Source organism: Penaeus vannamei, chromosome 5 (genome assembly GCF_042767895.1).
Source record: "Penaeus vannamei isolate JL-2024 chromosome 5, ASM4276789v1, whole genome shotgun sequence".
NCBI classification, from domain to species: domain Eukaryota; kingdom Metazoa; phylum Arthropoda; class Malacostraca; order Decapoda; family Penaeidae; genus Penaeus; species Penaeus vannamei.
The window spans coordinates 44656927-44670809 of NC_091553.1; the positions used below are offsets into that span (position 1 = coordinate 44656927).

The following is a 13883-nucleotide window of genomic DNA, read 5'->3' on the forward strand; positions in this document are numbered from 1 at the left end:
AACATGATCATCAACCCAAATGTTCCCCGAGGATTGTCAATTCACGACTCTCAGGAGCCGACCTATGCAAGACCCGACTTCTCTCAGATGATCCCCTTCAAACCCAAGGCCAAATATATCCCTGGAGAACACCCAGTCAAAGGTGCTGTATTTGCCTTTCTTTTTGATTGGTTTTCAGGAGTTGGGAATTGCATTGCCGTTAGCATCCGTTCTGGTACTGATTATGAACTAAGCGTTATTTATTTATTTTTTGGAGTTATTAATCATTGTTTTGCTTTTTTTGCAAGCTAGTAGGTGACAAGACAATCACTAGTGACTCCATGTATAATAATTTATTTTAAAACTTTTAAACAGAGTTTCATAGTCACTTATTTTGAAGTAATAATTCTTTTGTCTTTTCATCCTGGTATTGTAATAGACAGCGAATTTCTATTGATAATCGAATTCATTGATAATGGATATCTTGCTTCAGTGTAGATCTTGTAAGTATTTCTAATTTTGTTTAATTCCCTCAGAAATCATATAGAGTTTAGAAAAGTCTGTATGCCTTTTTTAATTTTACATTCTCGTCTTAGTAGTGTTCAAGAAAGCAACTTTTACAATGCTTCTTATATTTTCATCAATCACACTGAACATTATCCTGTGATAGGTGGTGCTTTCCCCCCACCTCCTGCTGTTGCCAATCTGCTGTCCATGCTGCCGCCACCTCATTGCTTCCGAGGCCCCTTTGTCAAGCTCGATGCTTTGGTTGACCTCTTCATGAGACTGAACCTTCCTGAACAAGGTAAGATTTATTGGAATATATATATGAATATATGTACATAGATACATTCACACACACACTTGAATAAGTTTGCTGATGTCCTTTATAAGATAAGATCATGAGATTCATAAAAGCAGGACAGTATAATGTGCTGAGAATTTCTCCATTTATTATTTTATTTTACATTTTCAAATGGTGTCATTTCCAGGGGGTCAATGGTCAACTACTGGAAGCCATGATGTCAGACTGTTTGAACTCTCCAAGTCCGTGCACTGGGTAGTTGACCCCAGTGGAGACCGGAAGAGAAAACTGGTCCCTGGTGACGATTCAGATGATGAAGACGGGAATAAACCCATTTTAACAAGTGATATTTACAGAGCCAGACAACAGAAAAGAATGAAGTAAGAAATAAAGGATGTAATGTAATGAGTGAAAGTACACCATTTGCTTTCGAAGTGCGATGTTTGTTAAGATGCAATAATTTTTAGCTTTATTTAATTATTATTATTATTATTATTTTATTCATCTTGAATATATCAGTCATGACTAGGAAACATATCCATCTCAACTTCAGCAAAGAAAACCAACTGGAATATCAGTAAATGTGATTTTGAAATTGATTCGTGATAGTTATTCCTTTGTTGTTTGGAGGCTATACAAGCTTGTTTTAATTCCACAAATGATTGTTAAAAGAAATCAGCATTGCTTTTATTTTACAATTCTATTGATTCTTAGAATGTTTACAATGTGTCCATTGTATATTATTCGTATCAAGACCATGACTTGTTGGTAAAAAGCATACCTCGAGCGGTTGTATATTCTTGGTATTTTGCATAAATTCCAACATAAACCTAGTATGTATAATAAACAGAACAAGGAAATGAGGGCTGTTTAGATGTACTTTTGACCATTACACTGTATATGTCAGATTTTTAAAATGTTATTTTTAGAAATAAATCTGGTTTTATTCATAATGTTTCACTCAACAACAATGTAAAATAAGAGGGGGTTATTCAGTCATGGAGAGGAAGTGGTGGATCGGGAACTTAGAATTTTATTTTATATATAGAACTCGGGAATTACTTCTTGAAAGACTCAAGTATTATATGCTAAGATGTACTTTGGAATGAAGTGTCATGACAATTGCAATAACTGTTAATCTGGCATATATAGATATCTAACAAGAAGGAAGTAGACATATTATGAATTGCCTTTGCAAATGATGCAATAGTAATATATATTTTATGTGTGTGCACAAGAATTCATACACTGGAAAATGGTGTGGTTAATCCGTAATTACTATAATTCAACAATGAAAAATACCAAATGACTAGGTGTGAGATGCAGGTTGAGGTACAATGAAGTCTTGAATACGGCATTTGTTACCCTTTTGCTAAAAAGTAGAGTGAACAACTCGTTTTCTATATAGTTAGGTTATTTTTTTATTGCAGTATAGTAGTGAAAGTTCTCAGATTTCATTTCTAATGTAGAATGCAATCATATACTGCATTACAGAAATATATTGCTATTGAAGTAAGAACAACAATGGTTGTACTTTGCAAATGTAAAATGAGGAGAGGTAATACTGTGAAGCTTGTTATTTTTTATATTTTGGTTTGAATAGATACTCTATCCATGAACTGCATTATGACAGAATATTCAAACAGTTTGTTAACTTCCACTTCCTGATGTACACACACATAGGAAGCAGCAAGTCCAGGTAGAATTTTAATATTTGCTAGACATCTACTAAGATTTTATTATTTGCTGCAGGATTTCATGAGGTGTTTGCCGAAGGACGACATGAAGTATCAGTAATTACTACAAGACAGCATACATTATTGTATAACTGAAATGCAAGTATCTGTTGAATAACTCGGCAAGATGATATTTTGAAAGATTCTAGTAGTAGATGGATTTGACATTCAGATTATTACTATTCTTTTGAATGATATGACTTGTCAGTACATATTTTGAACTGTTATGTACAAAGAAATCTACACATTTTACCTGAAGTAAAATAATAAAGTTGAATCTTTTTACTTGTTCTTTTCTCAGTGGGGAGTGTCCTATCCAATTTAGTAGAGGGAGTAGTGTTGAAGAGTTTAAATATGAAAACCATATTTCATGATTCTCCAGTGAAAATGTTTGTCTTTTTAACCATTAAAGGAACAAGCAGGGGAGTAGCAGTATTAACGGCAGTATGTAGAGTAGTATATTGTAGTTATCCTATCTCAATCAATAGACACGCCTCGCTTTCCTTGATTACAGTACACACTTTACGAGGGTACAGATTGATGGGTCCTTGTATTAAAGCCTTCTTCTAGAACTTTTTAGTGATTGAAATATTGGCAGTACTCAGTCTTTTGCTGTATATGAAAATAATGAAATATGAATATTGAACATTCTGCCCAAGGGATCTCTTTCTTGCATTGTCCGTTTCCATTGATTATATTGTGCAATGTAGATTAAAAAAAATCGTCATTTGAATGAACGCAGAATATCAACATGTAAGAAAAGGTTAATTCACAAATGACTCATTTTGCTCGCTCCCTTTTGATTAAGTGTTTTGGGTCCACTTTAATGTAAAAATTTATTTTGTAAAAAAAATTGTAGACCATCAGGCAACATTAGGAATTTTCCTAGTTAATGCTATTTTATATGTCATTTAGTGTATTATTTTTGTATTAAGAGAATTTGTTTTTTTATTTTTTTGTCATCTTTTGATAATGAAAACTAACAGGTGTATTATTAAAACCATAAGGGTCCCTAAACTTTAGCTTATGGAAGTAACCCAAATCTCTCCATATTCCAAAATAGGTATCACAGACCTTCCCCTCTCCTTGATGAGTTCGTAATCCTGGCAGAATTCGCAACAAAAAAGATTACTTATTTTGAAACGTGTGGTCTTTCTGGGTTCATAATACTAAATTTGTTCCATTTATTTTCTTCATGGATGCTTACCATGGCCCTTATGCCTAGGTCACAGGGGAAGGTTGATAAATCTCTTTTCTTATTTGATTACCATACGGTTTTAGGGTATTCAACACATACCATATGTTTCAAATACTTTTAGATGGTACACAGGCATATTGACTTCTCGAAAAAAATTAATGGGTGATTACAAGTTTGATTACGACAGGATAATTGTACCTTACAGTATACATTCATCTATTATTTCTATAATTTATTTTGTTTGGTTGTTCATTTTTTAATGTATATATTTATATCTATATGCATATATATATATATATATATATATATATATATATATATATATATATATATATATATATATATATATATATATATATATATATATATATATGTATGGTTAATAGTTGGAACAAATAAATGTGCTAGGCATCAAAGGTCATATAGTACTTTGAAAAAGTATTGTGGCAAAAAGGGTAAAGAAGAGTTAAAGATTAGGATAAAATGTGTTATGTCAAGGATTAGAGAACATTATAAGATAGTATGGAAGTGAAAAGGGAAAAGAGGGGAGCAAATGAAGTAGAACCAAGACTAGTAAAATGGGAAGGCTTCAGGGGGTAGGGCAGTTGAGTGAATTGCAGTGTCTCGGTGACTGGGAAAGGAATAGGGACATTGATATATAAGCATGCACACAGTGCCCAGTACTATTTCTTTAATTCATTGTGTAATATAGGTATACTATGGGGTGAAAAATATATAGAATTTTGCAGGTGATTGACAGGGAATGTATGCCTATTTAAACTTCTGACTAGGTTTTCTGCAGCCTTGTGTGTATTTTCCAGCCGTCTGCAATCAATTACAAATTGTTCTAAATTAAATGATGACAAAAGGTTCTGTTAATGCAACTCTCCCTCTCCCTTAGCTAAAACCCTCAGTGTACCAACAATGCTTATGCTACATAAATGGGTTTAGGGTGAGGGAGAAGGAAAATTGAGTTACGGAATACCACATTTCCTTAAGCAGGGAAAAGGACCCTTAACTTTTTTAATAATACAGCAGTAAAGGCCCAGCAAAATCAATAATTGAATAGGTAGTTACAAGGTCCATAAATGCAGACATTAGCTAAATTGTCAGGTATGTGTCAATGTAGATGAGAGAGAGAGAGAGAAAGAGAGAGAAAGAGAGAGAGAGAGAGAAAGAGAGAAAGAGAGAAAGAGAGAAAGAGAGAAAGAGAGAAAGAGAGAAAGAGAGAAAGAGAGAGAGAGAGAGAGAGAGAGAGAGAGAGAGAGAGAGAGAGAGAGAGAGAGAGAGAGAGAGAGAGAGAGAGAGAGAGAGAGAGAGAGAGAGAGAGAGAGAGAGAGAGAGAGAGAAAGTGAGAGAAGAGAAAGTGAGAGAAGAGAAAGTGAGAGAGAGAAAGTGAGAGAGAGAGAGAGAGAGAGAGAGAGAGAGAGAGAGAGAGAGAGAGAGAGAGAGAGAGAGAGAGAGAGAGAGAGAGAGAGAGAGAGAGAGAGAGAGAGAGAGAGAGAGAGAGAGAGTGAGAGAGAGTGAGAGAGAGTGAGAGAGAGTGAGAGAGTGAGAGAGTGAGTGAGTGAGTGAGTGAGTGAGTGTGTGTGTGTGTGAAAGAGAGTAGTGAGTGAATGAGTATGTGTTTGTGTTTGTACGGGGCAGGGGGCAGGGGAATGTGTAGGTATGCATGAGTAAGCTTATGCAAGTTTCACTTCATGTGCAATGTTATAATTACTATATTTCACTCTAGCAAATTTAACTTAAGTATACACATCAAAAATTCACATTTTGTATGGACTTTCATGATCTTTGAGGCAAAGAACCTCTGGGTGGAGGCCATATTACAGTGTCTGATATTCCTCCTGTCTTCTCTCTTTTAATTAATCTTTCATTACATCAATACCCTGATTATTTTTGTCAAATTAGAGCCATTACTCCTTTCTCCTTCACAGCAACCATGTACTTCCTGTGTTACATTGCTATTATTGTAATTCTGAATATGTAGGAAAGTTTGGGGAGAGAAAGATGTTGCATCTTTATCTTATCATAGATGGATCTCCCAACTAGCTGTGATATTGAAACTGGGAAACACATACAATGAGTCAAATGCATGGCGACTACTCTTGAAAATGTAACGTAAAGTAGGCTGATATTAGAAGAACTTCTGTAAGATACTTTGGTTTTCTGAAGTAATAAATTTCAAAACAATAGGGTATCAAAACCTATTTCATTTAGTCTTTATGTTATTTACATTAAGTGATAGGGTTTTGACATGTTAGGCATATTATAAACTTTGTAAATACTGTACAGGTCAAGCAAGACATATACTGTGCTTACACATACACTGATTACCATCTGATAATATAATCCTTAACACTTAGTGTAGTGCTTCAGATAACTGAGCTATAATAAGACTTCAACATCAACATGGTTTAATGTTATGAATTGGATATTAAAAGTCACATACAACAGCGCCCCATAGAATAAAGTAATCTATATGATAATGAATACCAGGATTATGATGAGGATGAATAAACATAAATAAAAAGTAATGACAATTACAATGATTATTATTATACTGAAAAGAATAACAGCAAATATTATATTACTAAATGTAATATAATGGCAGCAACAACTACAGTCAAGCAAGAAGTTACCTCAGTGCTATTGTTAACACTAACAAACAACTAGCGACTGTAATTACCCAGAGTATAAAACAAGCAAATAACCAAGAAAAGCATGAGGTTAAAACATTCCATCTGTTGAATATATAAACTGGTGTGTGATATTAACGATGATAGATAAATGACTTAATAAACTGATTGAACTAAATAGCAATTCGGAATAGCTGAAGAGAGCCAACAGTTATTAAGCAAGAACGAACTCAAACATACTTCCACGAAGATAAATGGAAATAAAAAGACAAGTCATGAAAGCACAGCCATATTTCAACACCAAATGTTGAAATGCAAACACACAAGTTCCAACGTAAATAACATTACATTCCTTAAGTTACAGTAACCAGATCATTATATCAAGGATATTCTATGTCGTAGGAGATGATGCCTGAATAGCTTGCCTGTATTGATATACCTTAATTCAATAATCTCCTTCGGCTGTTACGAAGTTGCGTAGTGGTCTATAGAAAAGTCCAGATAAAACCATGAAATTCAGCTTTCATGCAGTATATGGTCAATCCTACACTACAACTGAGGATATGAAATTCACCTTATTCTAGAGTAATCAACACTAGATTACAAAAAATGTTATAATAAAATATAACAACTGTAATTAGTCCAATTTTGGAATCTAATGGTAATTTTCATATCTCTTTGATGTCATTTAACAATGTTAGCTTGATTATCATCTGATTTCACTGTGCCAGACCAATGTTTGTATTAAAAAAAAACAAGAAAAAAGAAAAAAAAAGAGAAACAGCAATAAGTAACTACCATGCACTCGATAGACCTTGCATGGAGAAATAAAGATTTGCCTGTGAAAAAAAAAAAAGACTCATAAGTATAAGTTTGTCAAATGAAATATAGTGCAAAAATGTCATCACAGCCATTCATAAAATTACGTAGTATCTTTATACTTTCCCTTAGTACCTTAGAAGTTACTGAAAATGACTGTTGAAGCCTAGACCAAAAATTCATAGAATAAAATCCATTTAGAGTAAAAATACTTTTTTTTTCATAAACAGATAAAGAGTACTTTCAAAATAAACCGCAATATGTATTATTTCTGCCATCGAAGTCTAGCTCTATGAGGCTCTATTCTATGAATATTAGACACTATGACACAATGGTGAATATGCAGTCTACTAACTTCTGTGGAACATTACACGTAATCTACTCATTTCCTGCAATACATATAACAAGATATTATCCATCCACCATAATCACACGAGTTTACATAAAAGGCAACATCATTAATCTCTAAAATTACATGAAGCACCAAGCCATATATTTGCCACAATTATATAGGTATAGTCATATATGAAAATTACAGTAAACAAGAGAATTGCTAAATAACCTGCCTTTATAATATTTTGGATAAAAAATAAACGTACACAGATAATAAACCACTAGCACCAGTAACAATCTCCTGTAATTATTATGTCTAACACTTTGCTGTCTATGTGAAGCACTCAGCTGTTAGAATGCTTCCTTGAATATAAAATATATAATGCAATCTATATATATTTGATAAATAAACACTTAAGTATAGTTTCTCCTCCATTATTATCATATATGAGAACCAGTTGTTTGTAAGAAGTTGACAATTTCTTTGAATTTTGCCAATTAGATTAATCCATTAAACATGTGAACACTATAACCTGTTTTCTTTAAATGTAAAGACTAGTGTCTAATAAACTGATTAACTTTCTTATATCCTATTGTTGAAATTTTGCTGAAAAAAATATATTTAGATAGCTATTTTCCTCTCCTTGTAAACTTCCTCTTTATTCCAAAAAAAAAGAGTAACACACTCACTGAAACCTAAACCTAAGACATCAAACTTCCTGTGATAATTACATAATATTTCCCCATGATGCACATCCATGACTCACCAAAGCACCAATAGTTTATTTTCTGTGATAACAACCTTTAAGAACAGAATTCCATCAATGAAAGTTATTGCAGTCAACAATTGTATATAAATATCTTACAAATTATTTGTCAACTATGCTAGTATAATACAGATGATTTATATGAATTTTCTGTATTAGTGTTGGTATGAAATGATATTTCTCAAAATATAAAGCACACTACAAAGAAAATTTAATGGGTTGCATCTAACACATCAAGTCACCACATTAGGTAACATTGCACTGCACTATTTAATCAAGAATATATCTCAGTGCTAATATGCAAGAAATGTACAGGAGGGAAATAAATAACTCCTGAACATCTACTGCCAAACGAACCTTCCATTCTTTTTTAAATACCGAAGTTCTCATCTCAAAATGATCGCAGGCAAACATACACAGAAGGTAAAAAGAGAATGAATCATGCTGAAGTTCAGGGAAATGCATATCAGACAACAAATAAGTGTCAATAAATGAACTTTCATAACCCACCAACTAAAGAAAGTGTGTACATGGTACCTTTACCAATAAGCTTTAAAAGGAAAAGTTCAGTCTGAATATGATGGGGATAGAAGTCCTTACCTATAATAAAAGAACATTTTAAAAGCTTTATAAACACAAAATAATACATCACAACAAGAAAAAGTAACCTGTTGCACTTGAAAGGAGTTTTTCTAAGCAACTATTTTCACAAAATTATAAAAAGGATATTTCAAAGTTTGAAATTTGACAGCAGATGATTCACTTGCTTCTTTACCCTTCTAGATTCTTGGGGATAATAATGATAATGAAGTTGAATATTGTGGGGAGGAGGGAAGGAGGGGGGGAGGGGAGAGAAGCTTTAAATATATGTGCAAGATTAGCTAATATTGTTGGTGGAAGATTGATGATATATAGCCATTTTAAGATAATATATATAGCAATAGAACCCAACTGGAATGTAAGTTATGTTTCTCACCCAAAACTGTCACAGCCAACCAGTCATATTTACTAAAGGGTAAATGGTTACAAAGTTTCCTCGAGTTGCGTTTATACATAAGTTATGAAAGTACATGCACTGTCGTTATCGACCATGAGCACATCCATTTACAAACTACATCACAAGGAGAAGGACAACTGAGTCATTATATAGTGCTCATCAACTCCAACATTGCGACATCATGCCTGAAGATATATATATATATATATACCTATGTATACCTCACACAAACGTGAAGCAGGAATACCAAAAGGCTCAATCACACAACATTTAAAATGTGCTACTGGCCCCACTCCTGGCACCAAAGCCAGTCGAAATAAGTCCCATCACGGACTGCTATTTCCTCCAGGGCAGGAAATACATTCCAGGTAGGTTCTACTAAAATGCATCGTACCAGGAATCGCTAATCAAGACTTCTCACTTACTACATTCATGGATATATATATATAATCTCATGTGTTCTTAGTGAGGGAAAAATAATAAGAACATAACAGAAAAAAAAAATCCTGTGCTGGGAAAAAAAAAAAAAATCTATATTGCATTTTTTTTCTTTCTTTCTTCCTTTGCAACAGTCACTTCATTTAGTCAACAAGAATTGCATCAGAATTTCTACATGTAATGAAAACATTTGATTCTATTAATTTGATCTTGCTCCTCATTTTCAAAATCAACTACAAAATTTCATTGCCTATGTTATAATATTAGTAGTTTCAAGAAATTTAGGAATTAGATTGCTTTTGTGGTCAAAGCATGAGAAAAAAATTAAGTAAAATAATAATTAAGATAGTAGTGATATGGGAGACCGTAATTTCATCTTGAAAACAAAAAGAAAAAAAAATGATCAAACTAATTAATGCAGTAATGATAGTCAATACTAATAACACGTAATCATGACAATGAGGATAATGATAATAGAATAGCGATCATGATATTTTTCAATCACTTTCAGTAATAAAGATTATATCATCTGTTCAGAATAACATTGAGAAAGCTAGTTATCATTCATAATACATACTTTTGTCTTTTTTCACTGTATTTTGTGTATAATAATTCTCACTTTTAGATTCATCTAACATTAGTATTTCAAAGCCATATTATTTTACCATTTAATATTCATCATGACTAATATTATCATTATACAAATAATTTTGTTTATCATTATCATTACCCTCATTATCAAAGTGATTTTAATGAATGATTATGGAAGCACAGGAGACAAATATTCCAAAGAGCAATATCAGCAATGGCTACTTTCATATTCAAATACCGAAATCTATGTGTATGCTATCTCCCTTCAATTTTCGATCATGATGTTCTCACAGAAATCCGAGTTCCATTTTTTCAGTACAAATCAAAAGTCATGCATACACTTTGAAATAAACACACAAGAGGTACTACTATCTTATGACCCAAAATTTCAAGAGCGCTTACATTTATGCTTGGTTTTATTCTTCTGTGCGTTGCTATTAACCTAAGTATGTGAAGCATAAGGCATTGTCTTCTGTAATAGAGGCTGTTTAATCTTCACAAGAAAGTCAGCTCCTTAAATTTATGTCAAAAGTTTTATGTGTAGTGATAAAATTTAGAGTTACTCCATGATAATTTCCAGTCACATGAGGTTAAAGCATTTAGTGGTTCCTCCACCACTGCTTCCAACCAGGTTTCCTTATATTGAGCAATTACTATTTATACAAATCAATAAATATTCACAGCCAGTGACAAATCATTACATATAAATTACCTTACTTACCACCCAATTGTATACAACAATTTGTCCTAGTTAATATCAGAAACATACCCTGAAGTGATCAACCTTTTCAAAGTGGCATTCCTGTTTGAAGTCCTTTTTTTTATACATATACATAGCCCCCTCCCCAAAAAACTCCTTTTTTACCTTTTGGAATGATTATGTTTCTGATTACATATTCATAATTTCTAAAACTAATTTTCAGTACCTGAATAACATAAGTATGGACATTGTAATCTTTTCAATATGAAATGTTTTTTTTCCTCTGAATTACATATCAAATATTTACTCAACAATAAATATATCCAAATATACATGCTGATATTGAATCAACCTCTGATAAAAGTACGAGGAAGCCAAAACAAGTCAAGGGCTGTTAAGGTGGACTGTCATTCTAATAATTACATAGAAAAATGGATTTTAAGATTGTAATATTGGTAGTATACTTTCATGGAATATTAGATGGCTGCAAGCTTTTCATTTTACTATGGGAACAAAATATGACATTAATTTTCCTTAAGGTTATTAGTTAAGTCTTCAGACAAGGTGGTTACATGAAGATATGAAATCAGGCATATAATCCTGTACAAAAAGACATCTGACTGTCATCAGCACATTATATGAACTATTTTACTTTACTGGTAAGACTAAATTTGCTGAGAGATATCTCAATAAATATAATACTGTAGTAGCAAGACTGATAGCTTTGGTGGTACAATGGCCAAGGCATACACTTCACTACATCAACTTTGGTGTGTACCAGCCTTAGCAACTGATTCAGACACATGATTCAGCTGTACAGAATAGGAGGCCAGACATCTGCTGAAATATCACATGATTCTGTTGCGCTCTAAGCAGATACTGGTATCCTGCAATTAGTACACTAGCAGGGCATTTTAAGTTGTGGTGGCAGCTTGAACAGGCATTTGCTGCACTAGTTTCATCACTTTGTCCAGAACTACTTCATTGGTGCACTGGACTGAGCCTGGTTCATATGGCTGGGCTATTACTGCAGTTTGCAAAACCTGATGGTAGATGTGAATGGTAAATGCAGTAGAACTGTTTACTTCAAAGGATGTTATTTCATGGACTATCAAAATATAAGTTAGGTCATGAAACTAATTAATATTTAAAAATTTAGATATACATATTCACATTATGAAAGGAGTTATATTACCTCTACACTCATGTCATCCCTAACTGTGTATGGCACACGGTTTTCTGCCAACCATACGCAAAGGCTCTCTCGTCGTGCCGTCAGCTCCTGGCTACTGTAATGTATCTGAGGGATAAAATTCATTAATAATACCTTAAAGAAAAAAGAAAAAAACAAGAACTAAACAAACCATCTCTGGTACATTATACCTCTATGTATAAAACGAACAGATATGCTTATAAAACATTCACATGCATGCTTGCTTTACTACCAACGTTTCAAAACTACGGCCATTTTACTTCTTTTTAAAATGGAAATCCAATTACACACATAGTTTGCAGTAAATATGTGGAACACAGAAGGAGGACTATGGTTTGTAATACAACCATATTTTACTTTTTTTTACAGTAAATAATGTCCTTTTTATGTCAATACATTTAGAGCATCCTTATCCTTTTAATCTTGGGTCACCTGAAGAAATCGCAGAAAAGGCCTGTAGTTTAACACAAGCACTTCCCAAATTGCCGTCTATGCATATGGGAGTGAAAACAAAATACATCTTAAAGAAAAGCTAAAATCACATCTTTAGGGCCTGATTCAAAAGGATTCATTGATAACAGTGTTCAATGAGAGAGAGAGAGAGAAAAAAAAACTACTGTTACCCTCTGCACAAACTAAAATAAAAAATCAACAAATTATTGTGTAATAGCATCGAATGTAGGTTTTGTGATAGAGTAAAATTATGATATATATGCTGGAGTCCTTAAAAATTAGTAAACCAAAAGTTTGATATCTGTATACAAAATGGGGAAAAAAAAAAAAATAATAAATAAATAAATAAATAACATAAAATAAAAATAAATTACTTGGTGAGGCAACAGTCCATATTAAAGAGACACAAATATGTAAAGAGCAGCGCACAATTAAGAACCAAGAGATGCGGCTAACCGAGGTTACATTTTCGGTGAAGTTATATACCCCACAGTTGTTTATAGCTAAGGAAGAGATGGATATATGTTTAAGTTCAAGAGAACAGAGTTATATAAAGACTATCTAAAAGTTTACTTCTGTAAATGTCTATACATATTTATGCCCTATTTTGGATATGAGTAACAAAGCCTTAAATCTTTCCTAGTCTCCATTTTCTATTTCATACTTATCTCTCTTGGAAAATGAGAGGCAAGTTGAATTCAGTTTTCAGTCACATTGTTTATGTATAAGAAACATTTTGAATATATCTTTGCACAGCCCATCTCAAAATTCTGTTGTTTTTACATACGGAAAAGTCAAAATCTGGCATTCATCATTTCGTCTTTTTCTGATTTATCTGATGTCACCGTATGACAAATGAGTGGTCATGTCTTCAATTGTTTTTTTCCCCATGTCTATTTCTGTGCAACCCTCTCTGACGAATAAAGATGTTCAACTGTTAGCATGACTTCCTTTATATTAATATATATTTGTTCTTTAATATTAGTGTGCTGATGGAAAGGAAAACAATATGGGATTATAATTTCAATAATTTGTGTTCCTTTCCTGTGCCACTAAAATAGCTACTAAATGTCATGGCACAATCTCACCGTAACCTACTCTGTTGTTATGAAGAGTGGCTATAGCTCCTTGCAAACTGAGATGTCTTCACAGTGCATACGGTGCATATACCATTCTCTATCCATATTACTTTATAAGCATCCATGTGAAGTATTT

The 13883-nt window shown here is 32.9% G+C and overlaps 2 protein-coding genes across 2 annotated transcripts in view; one reads left to right on the top strand and one right to left on the bottom strand.

Moving 5' to 3' along the window:
- Window positions 1-1731, top strand: part of LOC113818352 (cleavage stimulation factor subunit 3-like) — a 74258-nt gene extending 72527 nt beyond the window's left edge. Inside the window, exons 15-17 of the mRNA XM_070121656.1 lie at window positions 1-142; window positions 650-784; window positions 972-1731. The exon at window positions 1-142 is cut by the window's left edge and continues 31 nt beyond it. Of these exons, the coding sequence (XP_069977757.1) occupies window positions 1-142; window positions 650-784; window positions 972-1168 (474 nt within the window). The 3' untranslated portion in view covers window positions 1169-1731. The remainder of the gene's footprint in view (window positions 143-649; window positions 785-971) is intronic.
- A 4197-nt stretch (window positions 1732-5928) lies between these two features.
- Window positions 5929-12302, bottom strand: LOC113818376 (gem-associated protein 6; the record flags this gene model as incomplete). Its single annotated transcript, XM_070122174.1, is given in 2 exon segments — window positions 5929-12045; window positions 12198-12302. Coding segments are annotated over 2 exon segments (234 nt in total), but the record flags the coding sequence as incomplete, so codon positions are not given.
- Window positions 12303-13883: the final 1581 nt, after the last annotated feature.